At 38.0% G+C, this 21,508-nt stretch overlaps 1 protein-coding gene across 3 annotated transcripts in view; it reads right to left on the bottom strand.

The window, feature by feature from the left end:
* Positions 1-21,508, bottom strand: part of TLK1 (tousled like kinase 1) — a 249,020-nt gene that overhangs the window by 101,415 nt on the left and 126,097 nt on the right. For all 3 annotated transcript variants that reach the window (XM_070799047.1, XM_070799031.1, XM_070799040.1), the window contains exon 2: positions 10,794-10,912. In XM_070799047.1, coding sequence (XP_070655148.1) covers positions 10,794-10,907 — 114 coding nt within the window. In that variant the 5' untranslated portion in view covers positions 10,908-10,912. The remainder of the gene's footprint in view (positions 1-10,793; positions 10,913-21,508) is intronic.

Here is a 21,508-nt window from a genome sequence, read left to right as displayed (position 1 = left end):
AATTCAGGCTCACATTGAAGAAAGTAGGAAAAACCACTAGGCTACTCAGGTATGATCTAAATCAAATCCTGTATGATTACAGTGGAGATGATGAATAGATTCAAGGGATTAGATCTGGTAGACAGAATCCCTGAAGAACTATGGACAGGTTTGTAACACTGCACAGGAGGCAGTGATCAAAACCATCCCCAAGAAAAAGAAATGCAAGAAGACAAAGTGGTTGCCTGAGGAGGCCTTACAAATAGATGAGAAAAGAAGAAAAAAAAATAGGCAAAGGAGAAAGAGAAAGATAAACCCAACTGAATGCTGAGTTCCAAAGAATAGCAAGGAGAGATGAGAAAGCAGCCTTAAGTAAACAATTCAAAGAAAGAGAGAAAAACAGCAGAATGGGAAAGACTAGAGATTTCTTCAAGAAAAAGAGATACGAAAGGAACATTTCATTTAAAGATGGGCACAATAAAGGACAGAAACAGCAAGGACCTAACAGAAGCAGAAGAGATTAAGAAGAGTTGGCAAGAATACACAGAAGAACTACACAAAAAAAGGTGTTAATGACCCAGATAACCACAATGGTGGTCACTCACCTACAGCCAGACATCCTACAGTGTAAAGTAAAGTGGGCCTTAGGAAGCATTATTACAAACAAAGCTAGTGGAGGTGATGGAATGCCAGTTGAGCTACTTCAAATCCTAAAAGATGATTCTATTAAAGTGCCGTACTCAATACACTAGCAAATTTGGAAAACTCAGCAGTGACCACAGGATTGGAAAAGGTCAGTTTTCATTCCAGTCCCAAAGAAAGATAACACCAAAGAATGTTCAAATTACCATACAATTGCATTCATTTAACATGCTAGCAAGATTATGCTCAAAATCCTTCAAGCTAGGCTTCAGCAGTATGTCAATCAAGAACTTTCAGATGTACAAGCTGGGTTTAGAAAAGGCAGAGGAACCAGAGATCAAACTGCCAACATCTGAAGGATTACAGAAAAAACAAGGGAGTTTCAGAAAAACATCTACTTCTGCTTCACTGACTATACTAAAGCATTTGACTGTGTGGATCACAACAAACTGGAAAATTCTTCAAGAGTTGGCAACAGCTGACCATCTTACTTGCCTCCTGAGAAACCTGCATGCAGGACAAGAACCAACAGTTAGTACTGGACATGGAACAAAGGGCTGGTTCAAAATTGAGGAAAACAGCATGTCAAGGCTGTATATTGTTATCCGGCTTATTTCACGTCTATGCAGAGTATGTCATGTGAAATGCCAGGCTGGATGAATCAAGCTGGAATCAAGATTGCCAAAAGAAATAACAACTATCTCAGATACGCAGATGATACCACTCTAATGGCAGAAAGTGAAGAGGAACAGAAGAGCCCCTTGATGAAGGCGAAACAGGAGAGTGAAAAAGCTGGCTTAAAATTCAACATTCAAAAAACGAAGATAATGGCATCAGGTCCCATCACTTCATGGCAAATAGATGGGGGAAAATGGAAACAGTGACAGATTTTATTCTCTTGAGCTCTAAAATCACTGCACATGATGACTGTGATCATTAAATTAAAAGACGCTTGCTCCTGGGAAGAGAAGCAATGACAAACCTAGACAGCATATTAAAAGGCAGAGGCAAAGGTCCGTATAGTCAAAGCTATGGTTCCTCCAACAGTCATATAACAATGTGAGAGCTGGACCATAAAGAAGGCTGAGCGCTGAAGAACTAATGTTTTTGAACTGGTGCTAGAGAAGACTCGAGAGTCCTTTGGACTGCAAGATCAAACCAGTCAATCATAAAGGAAATCAGTCCTGCATATTCAATGGAAGGACTGATGCTGAAGCTCCAATACTTTGACTACCTGATGCGAACAGATGATTCACTGGCAAAGTCCCTGTCTGTGAAAGACTGAGGGCAGGAGAAAGGGGCAACAGACAGTAGGATGGTTGGACTGGATGGCATAAGTAATTCAATGAATGTGAGTTTGAGCAAACTCTGGGAAATAGTGAAGGACCGGGAAGCCAGGTTGCTACAGTTCATGAGATCACAGAGAGTTCTGACAGGACTTGGCAACTAACAATAGGGTGAAACTTTGAAACCCTGTAAAACACTGTTCTCCAAAACGTTTTACTAAATGGTTTTAGCATCCATTGATGATCCTTAACTTAATCAGTACTGGGAAACACTATGTTGATTTTCTGAGTCTATATTCTTCCTACATTAGCTGACACTCTTCTAAGAGATTGCCACATAACATTAAGCATACCTAGCTTGGTTCCTCGGAGTAGGCAATGGCACCCCACTCCAGTACTCTTGACTGGCAAATCCCATGGACGGAGGAGCCTGGTGGGCTGCAGTCCATGGGGTCGCTCAGAGTCGGACACGACTGAGCAACTTCACCTTCACTTTTCACTTTCATGCATTGGAGAAGGAAATAGCAACCCACTCCAGTGTTCTCGCCTGGAGAATCCCAGGGACGGGGGAGCCTGGTGGGCTGCCGTCTCTGGGGTCGCACAGAGTCGGACACGACTGAAGCGACTTACCAGCAGCAGCAGCAGCAGCTTGGTTCCTAAGTCCTAGTCCCCACTAAAGTGAATAAGGTTCCTTGAAAAGGTCTGTTTACAGTTTGGGGGGTTTTTTTTAATCGAAGAAAAACTGCTTTACAGTGTTAAGTTTCTACTAAACAGCAACATGAATCAGCCATAGGTCTGTTCACATTTATCACAGAGACGATACTTGAAAGAGATGATGGAGATGTGTATACACGCATGAACACAAAATTGACAAAAATGCTTATATTTCTTAAATCTAGATAAAGAGTATAGAAGTATTCTTGTAAAATATTTCCAATTTTTCTATAAGTATAGTATTACTTTTCAAAGTAAAAAGTTGTTTCAAAAAGGTGGGGGAGGGGGGTGGGCAGAGGCGACCATGCAGGAATGCATAAATACCAGTTAGAGAGAGAACAGAAATAAATGACTAAAGAGTTTCATCATAAAACTAAAAACAGAACATGTAACTTTTTTTTTAAACATATAACCTTTAAAACATCAGGAAAAACTGCATCTGTCCAATGGAAAGCAAGGAGTGGAAGGGAATGAAAGTCAAGAAGATATCAATTAGAAGGTATCAACCAATAGATGGCAGAACCAAGTCAGAAAATAAAAATAATTATAATAGGTGTAACAGACTGAATCCACCATTTGAGAAAAATGCTCATTTTCCGTCCAAAAGAGGAGACATACTGTCTATAAGAAACACAATTAAAAATAATAAAAATAAAGGAACAGAAAAACATACCTAAGACAAATATGAACCAAAACAAAGCCAAAGACAGTACTTAAGATCTAAAAAAACAAGTATTTTCTAAAAAATAATTATGTAGCCATGAAAAGAACCAAAAAAGATATATGCATGTAAAAAGGTAGCATCAAAATACATCAAGCCAAAACTGATAAACAACAAGCTGAAATGCATACCTCAATAATCACAATTAAAGATTTAAAAATACGACAATACAAGGAGATCTCCAAGATCTGAACTAATACAACTAGAAGCTATTAGATATGAAATGTTTATAAAACAGGGCACATTTCAGCACTGATGTCACACAAACTGTATTTTCAAAAAACAATGCAAAAAATTTAATTCTATAACAAAAGAAGAGCTCAAAATAACTAAACTTAAGAGGAGTGAACATACAAATGTTTATAGTAAGTGTATTTGTAATCCTTAAAATACTTAAAATAACCTAGATGCTCTTTATCTAGTAGAAATGGATTTTAAAAAAAATTGTGGTTTATTTTTACACACTACAGTATAAAAAACAGATAACCAACAAGGACCTACTCTATAGCAGAGTGAACTATACTCAGTATCTTGTATGGAAATGAATCTAAAGAAAATATATATATATGTATGCATGTATAACTGAATTCACTTTGCTGTACACCTGACACACAACACTGTAAATCAACTATATTTTAATAAAAATTTAAAAAACAAATGTATCAATATTTTATACAATAGAACACTATTTAACAATAAAAATTAACTATTGATAATATTACAACAATGGATGAATCTCAAAGGAATGCATTTTTCTAAGATAAAAGAAGTCAGAATCTAAGGTTACATATTTATAATACTGACTCCATTTGTATGACAGGCTTGCAAAGACAAAACTATAAAAACAGTAAATAAATCAGTGGTTACCAGAGGCAACCTAAAGGACAGAGTACAAAAGGGCATGGGGGAATATTCTGAGAACTATATTACATCCTAATTGTGGTGGAGGTTACACAATTTTATGCATTCACAAAACTTACAGCACAAGTCACTTAAAATCCATACATTTTACTGTATATTAATTATGTTGCCATATAAATAATCTAACTCATTCAACTCAACAGCTGGAAGAAGAGCCACAGAGCAAATCCAACAAGTAAATTATGATGACAGAAATCAATGAGGAAAATAAACTGAAACAGATTAAAACCAAATTCTTTGAAACAGTTACTTAATTAGAGCTCTGGCAGGAATGAACAGAAAAGCAGAATCTGAAAGAATAAACAGAAATGAATAAGAATTGAGATTTTTTTTCATGTGTTATAACTATCCACTAATAAGTCTGAAAAGCTTAACTGAAATAGATTAATTAAACTAACTAATATTAATGAAATTTAAATGATAATGAAAGACCTTTCTTCACAACAAACCCCAGGACAAGACAGTTTTACAGGTAAACGTCTACTCATCTTCCCATGAACATTTTCTACCATATATACGATGTTGAAAAAATTAAAAACAGCAAGAAAATAGTTCACTTTATGGGGCTAGTGTGATACTGTTTTATAAAACAGACAAGGTGGTGTGATGAAAATGTTCTATATCTTAAAAAGATGTGGATTCCTACAAGTGTATACATTTGTCAAAACTCACTAAAATATTACTCTTCAGGTCAGTGCATCTATTTCTTTTACAACCATACAAGTACAAATCCTAACTAAAATAGCTAGTCATGTATTAAATCTAATAAATTTTTAAAATAGTATATCATGACGAAGTTGGGTTTATCCCAGAAATGCAAAGTTCAATGTTTTTTAAAATTTGTTACACTTACTATTTTTAAGACAAATGAACAAAAAAATTCTTAACTAACCAGGAATGGAAAAGTTCTTCTGCTATGTGGTCATGGTTATATACACATAACCTACAGCAAACATTATACTTAATAGACAAACTTTGGATGATTCCTCTTGAACAGGACAAGACATAGTACTGAAGCTCATCACCAACACACACACACACATACACACACACACAAACATGAAGTATAAGAAATAAAACTGTAATTTTGGGAAAATAACTATTTCTCTTGGACAAATCTAAATAATCAACAAAGTAGTATAACCAATAAAAGAGACCTAAGTAAGACTACTAAATACAACACCAGTCCATAAAAATAAAAAACCTCCTAGGTCACCAAGAGCTAACTAGAAAATATAAAAAATACTTCACCCACAAAAACTTTCAAGTATCCAGAAATAAGCCCAAAAAATTCATAAAAATAGCCAAAAATTCTGTATAACTCTACAGAGAGAACTGAACAAATGGAGAGACATTTCAGGTACTTAGATGGGACAACCTAATCTTACAAACATTTCAATACTCCAAAAATCAATCTGCATTTAGGACAAAAATTCCATTTGATCTTTAAAGGAAAAAGATACAAATGAGTTATTAAAGAAGAATCATCCCCAAGTGCTAACAACTAAAGACATGCTCAAATTTTACATGAGGGAATAAAGATCCATAAATAATTGAGTCAATCTTACAAAAGAAGATTAAAGGAGAGACTTGCTTTACCACAGAAACAAGACAAACCAAAACACAACCATATTCTTTACGTGATACTGACAGAAGAACACAGAAAGACCACCGGAACATAAGGTAAATTTCAGACAGCTCAGAATATACACGTGGCAAATCAACACATAATACAGGTGCATCACACATTAGTGGGAAAACATGGATGCTTTAAGAAGTGGAGAAAACTGGTTTACTATGTGGAGAAAAATAAAACCTGATCTTTACCAATATTATATAAAAGATGAGGCCTCAATGGGCTAAAGAATAAATATAAAAGTAAAACTATAAAACAGAAGCAATTGTATTTGTGCCTCACGGGTGGGAAAGAAGAATTTCACTTTTAGAATACCATCAGAGTCCACTGGACCCAACTTTAGCTTTCTGGCTTCTTTTTCAAGTCAGTTTGTAATAATTAATATTTCAGGACTTTTATTCTTTGAGACCATCCACAGAATAAAAATAGGAATTTATTTTTAATAGAATATAACACATTCTACCTTGCAATTAATTACCAGATGTCCACTGGCTTTCATAAATCCAAAATACATTATGGGATCTTACTGATCTTATCTTTCCTATATTTTGTTATTATATCATAAAAGGAAGTCATTACTTATCATTGTTCATCAATTATTCAAGTATGCTGAAACAAAGAGAAGCCTCTAAAATAAAACGGAAGAATGATTATATGATAGGCAGAATATTGGCTCCCCATTGATGTCTATGCCCTAAACACCAGAATGTTATTGTATACGGCAAAAGGGACTCTGCAGATGTGATTAAGGATGAGAATTTTAAAATGGGGAAATTATACCAGATTATCCAGATTGAGGTGGGCCCAATCTAATCATATTAGCAATTATAAGTGAAGAGCCCTTCTAGGCTATGGTCCATTACATGTGATTGTCAAAGATTAAGAGAGATGCAACACTGCTGGCTCTGAACATGCAGGAAGGACACCATCAGCCAAGAAATGCAGGCAGCCTCTCACAGCTGGAAAAGGCATGGCAAATCAATTCTCCTTCAAGACCCCAGAAAGACATGCAGCAATGCAGACAGCTTGATTTTAGCCCAGTGAGACTTGGGTCAGACTTCAGATGCTACAGAATTATAAGATGATAAATGCGTACTGTCTTGAGCAACTTCGTGATAATTTATAGTAGAAATAGAAAAACAGTACAGATTTAATGACTAAAAGGATGATGTAATAGTGAATAAATTATAAAATAAATTTATAAATAAATTATAAAGTTATTTTCTTTACCTCAAAGTACTGCATCATCTTTCAAAAACATATAAATGACTAAGAAACTATCTTTGGAGTCTGATTTTAGCTTTTATCAACTCCAGCTAATAAAAAATTTTCATTTTCTACTTAAGACGATCAGGAGAAGAAAATGACAGATGATAATTTACATCTATTAAACAAATCAGAAAATAAATATAAAGAGGTAACAGCACCTAAAACTGATGATGGTGACAATAAACATATAAATAAAATCTGAGTCTTCAAATGACAGTATCTTAGATGAATTTTCTCAAATTCAAGAATCAATGAACTGGACAATACATTTCTAAGAGGAGGAAAAAGGGAAACACTGTATTCTCATCCACTAATTCATTCAACTGAAGGACTTGATCATACAATGTTCTGCAACAAGAACCTGGGCCATTTTTAAGCTCAAAGGATGCACAACAATATCCTTCATCTTTTATGATGCTTGTGCACCAAGATTTACTTGATACAAAGAGATTTTTAAATATGTTTAAATTCATATTAAAATTTCTAATAAAGTTGCTATTATATTTTTTATTGCTGAAAATTAGTAAAATAACAAAATATAAACATAGCAAAAAAGATATAGATCTAGATCATTTGACCTAGATGGTTACTGGTGACAACTGTTTTTCTTAGTAAAACCAAAAGTTGGTATACTAAGGTATAGACCATAAAGCAAAAAAAATTAGTGAGTTTGAATATAACAACATTAAAGAGTTCTGTACCATATTTATGGTGGATATGATGGATACTATAAAAAAAGCTAACAGACATGACAAAATGAAAGAAGTTATCTGCACTGTATGTAATCAACATGGAATATATAGAATATACAAGGGACATATGAAAAACAGTGGCTCTGATGGTAAACAATACAGGAGACAAAAGAGACATGGGCTCAATCCCTGGGTGGAGAAAGTCCCCTGGCAACCTACTCCAGTATCCTTGCCCAGAAAACTCCATGGACAGAGAAGTCTTGTGGGTTACATGGGGTAGGAAAGAGTCAGACATGATAAAGCGACTTAGCGCAGCACAGCAGCCCAGCAAGACACACAGCACAGCAAAATATACCTTCTGGGCTATCAAACATGAGGAATCTGGATGATGCCAAGGGTTTCTTGGATACAGAGATACAGAAATACTCATGCACTCTGCTGAATGCAAATAAGTTTTATACAACCGTTATAAACAGCACACACTATTTATTCAATTTAAATCTATACATGTCCTATGCTCTATCAATTCTGCTGTTAGGAATATATTTTTTAAAAATGTTTACTAAGTCACAAAAGAGAACAGTTACAAGAAATTCACCACAATGTGAGGTAGCGGGGAGTTGGAGACACCCTGAGATTGATCACTGGAAGCCATAACAGATACACTATTCATTTTATGCAGGAGGTAGCAGCAGTGGACTACTGTACAGATAGGAACATATATAACAGCAACATGAGTTACAGGGGCAAAGAAGAAACAAAAAGGATAAGGAAAGGTGAAAATTATGTAATGGGGAAAAGACAGTACCTCTAACAAATTCATTTCTACTCTTGAAACCTATTATGCTATATTACAACATAAATACTCAAAATATAGTATCAGTTCAGTCACTCAGTCGTATCTGACTCTTTGCGACCCCACAGACTGCAGCACGCCAGGCTCCCCTGTCCATCAACAAATCCCTCAGCTTGCTCAAACTCATGCCCATCCAATCAGTGATGGCATCCAAACATCTTATCCTCTGTCATCCTCTTCTCCTGTCTTCAATCTTTCCCAGCATCAGGGTCTTTTCCAATGAGTCACTTCTTTGCATCAGCTGGCCAAAGTATTGGAGTTTTAATTTCAGCATCAGTCCTTCCAATGAACACCCAGGACTGATTTCCTTTAGGATTGACTGGTTTGATCTCCTTTCAGTCCAAAGGACTCTCAAGGGTCTTTTCGAACACCACATTCTTCAGCGTTCACCTTTCTTTATGGTCCAACTCTCACATCCATACCTGACTATTGGAAAAACCATAGCTTTGACTAGATGGACCTTTGTTGGCAAAGTAATGTCTCTGCTTTTTAATATGCTATCTAGGTTGGTCATAGCTTTTCTTCTAAGGAATAAGTGTCTTTTAATTTCATGGCTACTGTCACCATCTGCAGTGATTTTGGAGCCCCAAAAAATAAAGTCTGTCACTGTTTCCATTGTTTCCCTAAGTATTTGTGATGAAGTGATGGGACCAGATGCCATGATCTTAGTTTTCTGAATGTTGAGTTTTAAGTCAACTTTTTCACTCTCCTCTTTCATCAAGAGGCTCTTTGGTTCTTTGCTTTCTGCCATACATGTAATGTCATTTGTATATCTGAGGTTATTGATATTTTCCCCAAAAATCTTGACTCCAGCTTGTGCTTCATCCAGCCTGGCATTTCTCATGATGTACTCTGTATATAAGGTAAATAAGCAGGGTGACAATATACAGCATTGATGTACTCCTTTCCCCATTTGGAACCAGTCCATTGTTCCATGTCCAGTTCTAACTGTTGCTTCTTGACCTGCATACAGATTTCACAGAAGGCAGGTAAGGTGGTCTGATAGTCCCATCTCTTTAAGAATTTTACACAGTTTGTTGTGATCCACACAGTCAAAGGCTTTGACATAGTCAATAAAACAGAATTAGGTATTTTTCTGGAACTCTCTTGCTTTTTCTATGATCTAACAGATGTTGGCAATTTGATCTCTGGTTCCTCTGCCTTTTCTAAATCCAGCTTGAACATCAGGAAGTTCACGGTTCACATACTGTCGAAGCCTGACTTGCAGAATTTTGAGCATTTCTTTGCTAGCGTGTGAAATGAGTGCAACTGTGCAGTAGTTTGAGCATTCTTTGGCATTGCCTTTCTTTGGGATTGGAATGAAAACTGACCTTTTCCAGTCCTGTGGCTCCTGCTGAGTTTTCCAAATTTGCTGGCGTATCGAGTGCAACACTTCCACAGCATCATCTTTTAGGATCTGAAATAGCTCAACTGGAATTCTGTCAGCTCCGCTAGCTTTGTTTGTAGTGATGCTTCCTAAGGCCCACTTGACTTCGCATTCTATGACTTCTGGCTCTAGGTGAGTGATTGCACCATCATGGTTATCTGGGGTCATGAAGATCTCTTTTGTATAGTTCTGTGTATTCTTGCCACCTCTTCTTAATATCTTCTGCTTCTGTTAGGTCCACACCATTTCTGTCCTTTATTGAGCCCATCTTTGCATGCAACGTTCCCTTGGTGTCTCTAACTTTCTTGAAGAGATCTCTAGTCTTTCCCATTCTATCGTTTCCCTCTATTTCTTTGCATTGATCACTGAGGAAGGCTTTCTTATCTCTCCTTGCTATTCTTTGGAACTCTGCATTCAGATGGGTATATCTTTGCTTTTCACTTTCACTTTCTTTTCTTTTTTTCAGCTATTTGTAAGGCCTCCTCAGAGAACCATTTTGCCTTTTTGTAAAATGGTATGCAAAATATAGTATGCTATACTAGAAATCAGGTATAAAAACATTGGACTTTTTCCTATACATTATAAAAATAATAGTAAGTACTAACTTGTTGTTAAATATAAATCCTTTACAAAATACGCATACTTTAATACAAAGAAAAAATGTCAAATAAAGATTACAATTTTACTCACTTTAGCTCCAACACTGCAACTGCCCGTGCTCCCCGTGCTCCCACTTGCAACTCCTGTAAATCTAGCTTCCAATAATTCTTGCCTTCTTGGATCCAGACTATGAAGCTCATCCATTGCACCTATTAAGACCAAAAAAAAAAAAAAAGCACACTTACATATGTATTTATATACTTACATCTAAAATATATTTATGTAATTAGCTATGACAAACCTAAACAGTGTATTAAAAAGCAGAGACATCACTTTTCCGACAAAGATCCATATAGTCAAAGCTATAGTTTTTCCAGTAGTCATGTATGGATGTGAGATTTGGATCATAAAAAAGGCTGAGTGCTGAAGAACTGAAGCTTTTGAGAAGATTCTTGAGAGTCTCTTGGACTGCAAGGAGATCAAATCAGAAATCATCCCTGCATATTCACTGGAAGGACTGATACTGGGCTGAAGCCCCAATACTTTGGCCACCTGATGTGAAGAGCCGACTCTTGGAAAAGACCCTTATGCTGGGCAGGAAGAGAAGTGGCAACAGAGGATGAGATGGTTGGATGGCATCATGAACTCAATGGACATGAATTTGAGAAAACTCCGAGGGATAGTGAAGGATAGGGAAGCCTGGTGTGCTGCAGCCCATCTGGTCGCAAAGAGTCAAGACACGACTGAACAACAACAATTAGTTGAAATGTAAACATAAACTTAATGAATCTAAAAGCAGATGAATGTAAGGACTTTAAAGGTTTTTATAATGTCCACAATTATTTATCAAAATAACCTATGATGGATTTCCAACACTTTTTGACTGCAATCCACAGTAACAAATATATTTTCACCCAAATCAACACATACATACATACATTTTATATTAAAAGTTCCACAACTGTTTATTACTATATGCTGCAAGCTCCAATATTTTCTAGTTTATTCTAATCCATTAAAAAGGAAAAAATGCTGTTTGTGAGCTATTAAATTAATTTGATGAGCCATTAGTGGACCCAAGTCCACTTCTCATAATATAATCACCCTACTCTGAGCTTTACGGAATTTTGCACTAAGTGGTATTACTACTTAAATATTTTGCTTATATATAATTCATGACTTGGTTGTTTTGTTGTTATTTAGTTGCTAGGTCACGGTTTGACTCTTTTGCAACCCCAACTCTTTTGCAGCCCGCCAGGCTCTCTGTCCATGGTATTTCCCAAGCAAGAATATTGAAGTAGGTTGCAATTTCCTTCTCCAGGAGATCTTTCCAATCCAGGGATCAAATCCATGTCTCCTGCTTGGCAGGCGGATTCTTTATCATTAAGCCACCTGGGAAGCACTCAATTTATGACTAAGTGTATTTGAAACTGGGAAGACTCTTATTACTGTCATGTCCAAAGATTTTTTTGTACAGTGTTTTCAGTTTCTAGCAGGCAGACACAAACACACACAAATATCAAGCAGATCACTGAGATATCATCTATTATTAAACAACAACCCTAAGAATTAAAGAGGGGAAAATGAACTCCCTCGTGTAATTTCAACGAAGCAGACTAAAGCACCACAAATTCTAGTTAAAGCTCAACTAAACTCTTAAAAATCCTCTCCTCCATGTCTGCTAATTCTCTACTGATAAAACTTTAGGAGTGACCTAAGTGAGTCAAAGGGAGCTGGAGGATATTATCAGAATCCAAAACCACATGTGAAACATATTCAAACTACACTAGACCCCTTTCACACACCGTAATGTTTTTCTTCTAAAACTTAAGAGCTATTCCTATAGTCCTTAACCCTTTAAAGTTTCCTCATTATCTTCCACCTTCAGTTGGATGGAGGGCTAGAGAGATAATGGCCACCCTTTCATGTTTATTAGCGTTTCTCTGCCTGTATGTATCTGCCCTGTCCATTCTTCATTCTTCCATCTTAGACAAAAAGGTAGCTAAGTCCAAAAACCTAAAGCCTTCATTTCTTGTTTTTGATCCTATTCCTTCTTAATATTCAAGAAATCTTGCATCTGCATGTGTCCCTGCTCTCTTGTGCATCTCTCCCCTCCCTCCCTCCTTCTGTCTCACATATGCCTTTAAAAAAAATAAAACTGAAGCTTGAATTTTGTGCAATTAATATCAGAAAATTTAATTATTTCCTTACACTGGTGATTTATAACCCTAACTAGTTTTAGGTCCCTAGAATCTAGTTTCTATCATAAGTATACTCCTGACAATGTACTTTCAAGTATCACTGCTGCTAAGTCGCTTCAGTCGTGTCCGACTCTGTGTGACCCCATAGACGGCGGCCCACCAGGCTCCCCTGTCCCTGGGATTCTCCAGGCAAGAACACTGGAGTGGGCTGCCATTTCCTTCTCCAATGCATGAAAGTGAAAAGTCAAAGTGAAGTCGCTCAGTTGTGTCCGACTCTTAGTGACCTCATGGACTGCAGCCTACTAGGCTCCTCTGTCCATGGGATTTTCCAGGCAAGAGTACTGGAGTGGGGTGCCACTGCCTTCTCCGTCAAGTATCACTAGTACTTCCTATTTCCATGGTCATTCAGTGGTTAAGAATCCACCTTGCATTGTGATACACCAGTTCAATCCCTGGTCCAGGAAGATCCCAGATGCCACGGAGCAACTAAGCCCGTGTGCCACAACCAGCCAGTCAGCGTTCTACAGCCTACGAGCTGCAACTACTGGGCCAACATGCAGCAACTCTGAAGTCCGCATGCCTAGAGCCTGAGCTCCACAACAGCAGCAAGCACTGCGACAGAAGCCTGCCCCCTGAACCAAGAGCAGCCCCTACCGCCCCAACTAGAGAAGGCCTGTGTACAGCAATGAGGACACGCTGCAACCAAAACATAAAATACATCTTAAAAAAAAAAAAAACTGTCAGTTGGTTGACAGACAGGAAAAACATTTTCTGTAAGTCTTTGATTTTTATCCATTTTCTTCATAATGATTTGAGAAGAGGAAATGTTTAATTTTGAAGTGAAAATATCTAATTTTTCTATTTATGGTTATTATCTTTCTATTACCAAGAAAACTTTGCATGTCCCAAAGTGAAAAAACAATCTTTTTAAGTTTTATGTTTTTCCACTTAGGTCTATGATTTATCCTAAATTAATATTTGTGTATGGTAGGGGGTCAGAATTTTTTCCCATATGCTTTTCCTGTTTTATTAATCACCACTTATCAAAAAACAGAAGCAGCAAAATTCTGCATTCACCAATAGTTTTGGTGGGTTTCTCAGGAGCAAAAAAATATATATATATATTATATACAGTACTAATATAAAGACAAACATGTAAACCAATGGAATAAAATAGAGAGCCCAGAAATAAGAATGCTGAGACCATTCCATGGGGGGGGAAAACAGTCTTTTCAACAAACAGCACTGGAAAGACTGGATATCCACACGCAAAAATGTTAAGTTGAACACTTCCCTAACATCAAATACAAAAATTAACTCAAAATGGATCAAATGCTTAAATATAAAGACCTGAAACTGTAAAACTCATAGAAGAAAAACAAGAGAAAATCTTCAGACACTGGATCTGGCAATGATTTCTTGGATATAAAAACAAAAGCTCAGCAACACAAGAAAATATATGTAACTGGACTTTATCAAAATTAACTTCCCTGGTGGTCCAGTGGCTAATGTTCTAAGCTCCCAATGCAGGAGACCAGGGTTAAATCCTTGGTCAGGGAACTAGATCCCACATCCGAACTTGAAGCCTGTGCTACAAAGGCTTCAAGACCTTTGGAGGAGAGGATTTCAATCCGGGGCCAGAGACGAGGCTTGACACTCAGAGCTTTTTATGTAACAATTTTATTAAAGGTAAAATAGATACAGAAAGCTTCTGACAGACATTAGAAGGGGGCAGAAAGAATGCCCCACTGTAGTTTTTAGCAAGGCATATGTCTGTTAGCAAGCTGCTAATCAGATAAGAGAGAAACGTCAAGGTTGAGGGAATTTCACCAGGCCCCTGTCCCACAACATGCATTTTTAAGATAGAATACCAAAGGTGTGTCATTCTCCACCCCTCCCCCCCAAAAAATGACCTGAATACTGGCTTGTTTAGCCATTATCAGCCCAGGTTTGAGAAAAGAAAAGAAAAGAAAAAAAAAAAAAAAGTTAGTCTTAGGCTGAACCAATTTGAAGAAAGGCAGACTGCAAAGCAAATACATAGTTTCAGTAATACAGCTTAAGGAAAACATTTACATAAGAAAAACCCATTGGTTAGCTCAAGGTTTGAGAAAAGTTAAGTTGAGGCAGAACCAGGTAACCTCAACAGAGAAGGGGAAAAGCCTGCCACTTGTAGTGTATTTCCTCCTGCCACCTGGGAACTTCTGGTCTTCCTACCTGTTAACCCTCTTAAAAGTGAAAGTGAAGTCGATCAGTTGTGTCCGACTCTTGTGACCCCATGGACGGTAGCCTACCAGGCTCCGCAATCCATGGGATTTTCCAGACAAAAATACTGGAGTGGGCTGTAAATGGGAGAAAACATCTGCAAGTCCTACGTCTCATAACGGATTGCTATCTAGAGATTGCAATGCGAGAGACCTGGGTTGAATCCCTAGGTTGGGAAGATCCACTGGAGAAGGGAAAGGTTACCCACTCCAGTATCCTGGCCTGGAGAATTCCATAGACTCTAGTCCATGGATCGTGAAGATCTTTTTTGTACAGTTCTTCTGTGTATTCCTTCCACCTCTTCTTAACATCTTCTGCTTCCGTTAGGTCCCTACCATTTCTGTCCTTTATTGAGCCCATCTTCCCATGAAATGTTCCCTTGGTATCTCTAATTTTCTTGAAGAGATCTCTAGTCTTTCCCATTCTATTGTTTTCCTCTATTTCTTTGCATTGATCACTGAGGAAGGCTTTCTATCTCTCCTTGTTATTCTTTGGAACTCTGCATTGAAATGGGTATATCTTTCCTTTTCTCCTTTGCTTTTCACAGCTATTTGTAAGGCCTCCTTAGACAGCCATTTTGCTTTTTTGCAAAATTCTTTTTCCTGGGGATGGTCTTGATTCCGGTCTCCTGTACAATGTCACAAACCTCCGTCCATAGTTCATCAGGCACTCTGTCTATCAGATCTAGTCCCTTAAATCTATTTCTCACTTCCACTGTATAGTCATAAGGGATTTGATTCAGGTCATACCTGAATGATCTAGTGGTTTTCTCCACTTTCTTCAATTTCAGTCTGAATTTGGCAATAAGGAGCTCATAATCTGAGTCACAGTCAGCTCCTGGTCTTGTTTTTGCTGACTGTATAGAGCTTCTCCATCTTTGGCTGCAAAGAATATAATCAATCTGATTTGGTGCTGAACATCTGGTCATGTCCATCTGTAGAGTTTTCCCTTGTGTTGTTGGAAGAGGGTGTTTGCTATGACCAGTGCGTTCTCTTGGCAAAACTCTATTAACCTTTGCCCTGCTTCATTCCGTATCCCAAGGCCAAATTTGCCCGTTACTCCAGGTGTTTCTTGACTTCCTACTTTTGCCTTCCAGTCCTCTATAATGAAAAGGACATCTTTTTTTCAGTGTTAGTTCTAGAAGTTCTTGTAGGTCTTCATAGAACTGTTCAACTTCAGCTTCTTCAGCATTACTCGTTGGGGCAGAGACTTGGATTACTGTGATATTGAATGGTTTGCCTTGGAAACGAACAGAGATCATTCTGTCGTTTTGGAGATTGCATCCAAGTACTGCATTTCGGACTCTTTTGTTGACTATGATGGCTACTCCATAATAATCACAGTAGTGTGATCACTCACCTAGAGCCAGACATCCTGGAATGTGAAGTCAAGTGGGCTTTAGGAAGCATCACTATGAACAAAGTTATTGGAAGTGATGCAATTCCAGTTGAGCTATTTCAAATCCTAAAGGATGATGCTGTGATGATGCTGCACTCAATATGCCAGCAAATTTGGAATACTCAGCAGTGGCCACAGGACTAGAAAAGGTCAGTTTTCATTCCAATCCCAAAGAAAGGCAATGCCAAAGAATGCACAAACTACCGCACACTTGCACTCATCTCACACACTAGTGAAATAATGCTTAAAACTCTCCAAGCCAGGCTTCAGCAATACGTGAACCGTGAAATTCCAGACATTCAAGCTGGTTTTAGAAAAGGCAGAGGAACCACAGATCAAATTGCCAACATCCGCTGGATCATCGAAAAAGCAAGAGAGTTCCGGAAAAACATCTATTTCTGCTTTATTGACCATGCCAAAGCCTTTGACGGTGTGGATCACAATAAACTGTGGAAAATTCTGCAAGAGATGGGAATACCAGACCACCTGACCTGCCTCTTGAGAAATCTGTATGCAGGTCAGGAAGCAACAGTTAGAACTGGACATGGAACAACAGACTGGTTCCAAATAGGAAAAGGAGTACATCAAGGCTGCATATTGTCACCCTGCTTATTTAACTTATATGCAGAGTACATCATGAGAAACGCTGGGCTGGAGGAAGCACAAGCTGGAATCAAGATTGCCAGAAGAAATATCAATAACCTCAGATATGCAGATGACACCACCCTTACGGCAGAAAGTGAAGAAGTACTAAAGAGCTTCTTGATGAAAGTGAAAGAGGAGAGTGAAAAGGTTGGCTTAAAGCTCAACATTCAGAAAACTAAGATCACGGCATCCGGTCCCATCACTTCATGGCAAATAGATGGGGTAACAGTGGCTGACTTTATTTTTGGGGGCTCCAAAATCACTGTAGATGGTGACTGCAGCCATGAAATTAAAAGACGCTTACTCCTTGGAAGGACAGTTATGACCAACCTAGACAGCATATTCAAAAGCAGAGACATTACTTTTTCAACAAAGGTCCGCCTAGTCAAGGCTATGTTTTTCCCAGTGGTCATGTATGGATGTGAGAGTTGGACTGTGAAGAAAGCTGAGCACAGAAGAATCGATGCTTTTGAACTGTGGTGCTGGAGAAGACTCTTGAGAGTCCCTTGGACTGCAAGGAGATCCAACCAGTCCATCCTAAAGGAGATCAGTCCTGGGTGTTCACTGGAAGGACTGATGTAGAAGCTACAACTCCAATACGTAGGCTACCTGATATGAAGAGCTGACTCATTGAAAAGACCCTGATGCTGGGAAAGATTGAGGTCAGGAGGAGAAGGGGATGACAGAGGATGAAATGGATGGAATCACTGACTCAACGGACATGGGTTTCAGTGATCTCCGGAAGTTGGTGATGGACAGGGAGGCCTGGCGTGCTGCAGTTCATGGGGTCGCAAAGAGTCGGACATGACTGAAAAACTTTGTTTCACTTTTCATCTAGAATATATAAAGACATCCTACAATTCAACAACAAAAACAATCCAATTAAAAAAATGGACAAAGAACTTGAACAGACACTTCTCCAAAGAAGACATACAGCTGCCCAACAGATTAAAGAAATGGACATCAAAATCACAATGAGATACAATTTCATATGCATTAGGATAGCTATAGTCAAAAAAAAAAAAAAAAAAAAATAACAACTGTTAGCAAGGATGTGGATAAGTTTGAACTCTTGCGTGTTGCTGGTGGGAATGCAAACTGGGGCAGTCACTATGGAAAATGGTATAGCAGTTCCTCAGAAAATTAAAAACATAATTATTACATGATCCAGAAAGTTTCTCCTCTAAGTGTGTGGAGGTAGGTGTGAGTGAGCTTCACTCCCAAAGGAAGTAAAAGCAAAGACTCAAATAGATATTTGTACATCCATATTGATAGAATTATTATTAACAGCCAAAAGGTAAGAGCACTCATAGTGTCCATCAAAGAATGAATGAATGAATAAAACGTTGTATATACATAAAGTGAAATTAAATATTATTTGGTGTGAAAAATGAAGGAAATTTACTTTCTATAGTTAAAGGAAATTTAGGCTAGAACATAAATAAGCTCCGAAGACATTATGCTAAGTGAAATATGTGAGACATAAAAAGACAAATACTGTATGATTTTGTTTACACAAGATTCCTAGAGTAGTCAAATTCATAGAGACAGAAAGTAGAATGGTGGATGCCAAGGGATGAGGGGCATGGGGGAATATGGAAGTAGTGTTTAATGGGTACAAAGGTTTGCTTGGGGAAGACAAAGAAAGCTCTGGAGATGGTAGTCACTGATCTATATATCTTAAAATGGTTAAAACGGTCAATCTTATTTATGTATATTTTACAACTCTTAAAAATAAAACAGAAAAAATAAATTGGACTTGTCAAAAATTTGAATTGGCTAGCTTAAAAAAATTATAAAAAAGGCAAGCAAGAGATTGAGGGAAAATGTTTACAAAATATGTATGTGCTATACATACTATGGAGTTCCCTGTGGCTCAAATGGTAAAGAATCACCCTGCAATACAGGAGACCTGGGTTTGATCCCTGGGTTGGGAAGATCCCCTGCAGAAGAGAATGGCTACCCACTCCAGTAGTCTTGTCTGGAGAATCCCATGGACAGAGGTGCCTGGCGGACCACAGTCCATAGACTGGCAAAGAGTCGGACATGACTGAGCAACTAACATTTTCACTTTACTCATACTATGTCTACTCTTTGGCTTGGAAACTGGTTGCTGGCCCCGTGGAATTTAGCAGGGAAGAGGACATCAGTCCCTACTATCGTACCAGCCACCAATGCAGTATTTTGCTTCCCACTGTTTCTGTTTCTTAAGATGTATAGCTTCCTCTCCCCTTCACGAGGTGCTGCTGCTGCTGTTGCCAAATCGCGTCAAACTCTGTTCGACCCCATAGATGGCAGTCCACCAGGCTCCCATGTCCCTGGGATTCTCCAGGCAAGAACACTGGAGTGGGTTGCCATTTCCTTCTCCAATGCACGAAAGTGAAAAGTGAAAGTGAAGTCGCTCTGTTGTGTCCAACTCTTGGTGACCCCATGGACTACAGCCCACCAGGCTCCTCCATCCATGGGATTTTCCAAGCAAGAGTACTGGAGTGGTGTGCCATCACCTTCTCCATCATGAGGTGCTTGAGGAAGCTAATCAATCAAGGGAAAACAAAACAATTAGTTTCTAATTCAAAACCCTTACTGGGCTTCCCTGATTAAAAAATCCACCTGCCATGTGGGAGACCTGGGCTCGATCCCTGGGTTGGGAAGATCCCCTGAAGGAGGGCATGACAACCCACTCCGGTGTTCTTGCCTGGAGAATCCCCATGGACAAAGGAGCCTGGCGGGCTACAGTCCATGGGGTTGCAAAGAGTTGGACACAACTGAGTGAATAAACACACAGAAAACCCTTGCTAGAGTTCCCAACCTCACTGCAGTCCTTAATACCTTCTAACAAGTTTCTGTGACATTTTAAAGAGTCAGTATGTCCAAAAGCCCCTGGTATAACTCCTGGCACATAACATATGCTTAACAAATATTAGAATACCTGTATAAAAATCTAACAAACTTGACTACTAGAGCTTTCCTTCTCAAAATGCAGTCCATTGATACCAACACCTGTTATCACCTCAGATGCATAAGAAAGGCAAACCTTGGGTTCCACCCCAGACCTACCAAATCAGAATCCATATTTTAAGAAGATCCTCAAAAAATTATGTACATCCAAGTTTGAGAAGCACTGCTATACAACAGGGGATACCACAACTGTTATAAAGAGCTTGATCACAAGGTATTTTGGTCCTTGCAGGCCACTGGGCAAAATTTATGAAGAGACTTATGTAACAGGAGAGAAAAGCCTCCTACATATTTTCTAATGATAAAATGTAAGGTATAATGATATCTGTATATGGTATTTTATAACAGATCAGTCTGCTAATGGAATGGACTTGGTGGGGGGGAGGGGAGCAGCAAAGGAACATTCCGCCTAATTCAAGTTTCCTATCATCAAAATATAAGTACTCCTCTGATAATGATGATCAGATTTTAAGGATTTATCTTTGAAAAAAATCTTTTCTGAAAAATAAGTACTGCCATATGCTGATATTAACCCGGAAGCACATGATTTTAATTAGCATATTCATTATTTCAAAGGCAGTTAGAGAAGTCTATTAGATTATTCTTGTGATATTTGCCTTTCGCTCTGTCATTACAGTGCAGATTAATCACTTCCAATTGAAGGTTAGATAGAGTTCCTCAAGTGCACAATTAAATTGATTCTGAATTATGGAAACATTCTTTGTGCTTGCATCAGTGTCTGAAAAAATGCTGCTGGAACTGTAGTTTGGGGTTGGAAAATATATTCAAGCAAATTCATGTGGGAATGAAGTTCTCATTTTGACAGGATGAGAACTGTATAAAGCAGCTTGATGTTACTTGTAATTCAAACATCAGTTACCACTCAAAGACTTTACTGCAGCTAAATTTCATAAATGAATGCTCTTATGCCTTGTAATTTTACATTAAATTCATTTAAAAATATTTTCAACTCCATATAAAAAGTTAGTTTCCAAAACCAATCAGTATTTGATAATAGTGATTGAGGGCTGCCTCTTTGTTCAGAAAAATCTCAAACTCAGTCCTAAAATCAAAAAACTGCAATAAAATGTTACCACTGCTAAGCCAGTCAGGATATTCAGCTTCGAACAAAAATGTGTACAGCTGGTGCTAGTTAAGTCCATGAGAACAAATCGAGTTCACTGTTGACCATACTGATTCTGTAACACGTAATAAATTCACATATTTTCAGCAAAGTACCTGCTGATGAATTGTACAACGTATAACAGTAGGCTCTGAACACCTCACATTTTTACAAGCTTTGTAGATGTGTCTAACTAAGCCTCTTTCTCTTTCACACGT

This window comes from Bos indicus, chromosome 2 (assembly GCF_029378745.1).
Source record: "Bos indicus isolate NIAB-ARS_2022 breed Sahiwal x Tharparkar chromosome 2, NIAB-ARS_B.indTharparkar_mat_pri_1.0, whole genome shotgun sequence".
NCBI lineage: Eukaryota > Metazoa > Chordata > Mammalia > Artiodactyla > Bovidae > Bos > Bos indicus.
Note: the sequence above shows the minus strand (reverse complement) of the source record. Positions and strands in the feature narration are given on the sequence as shown.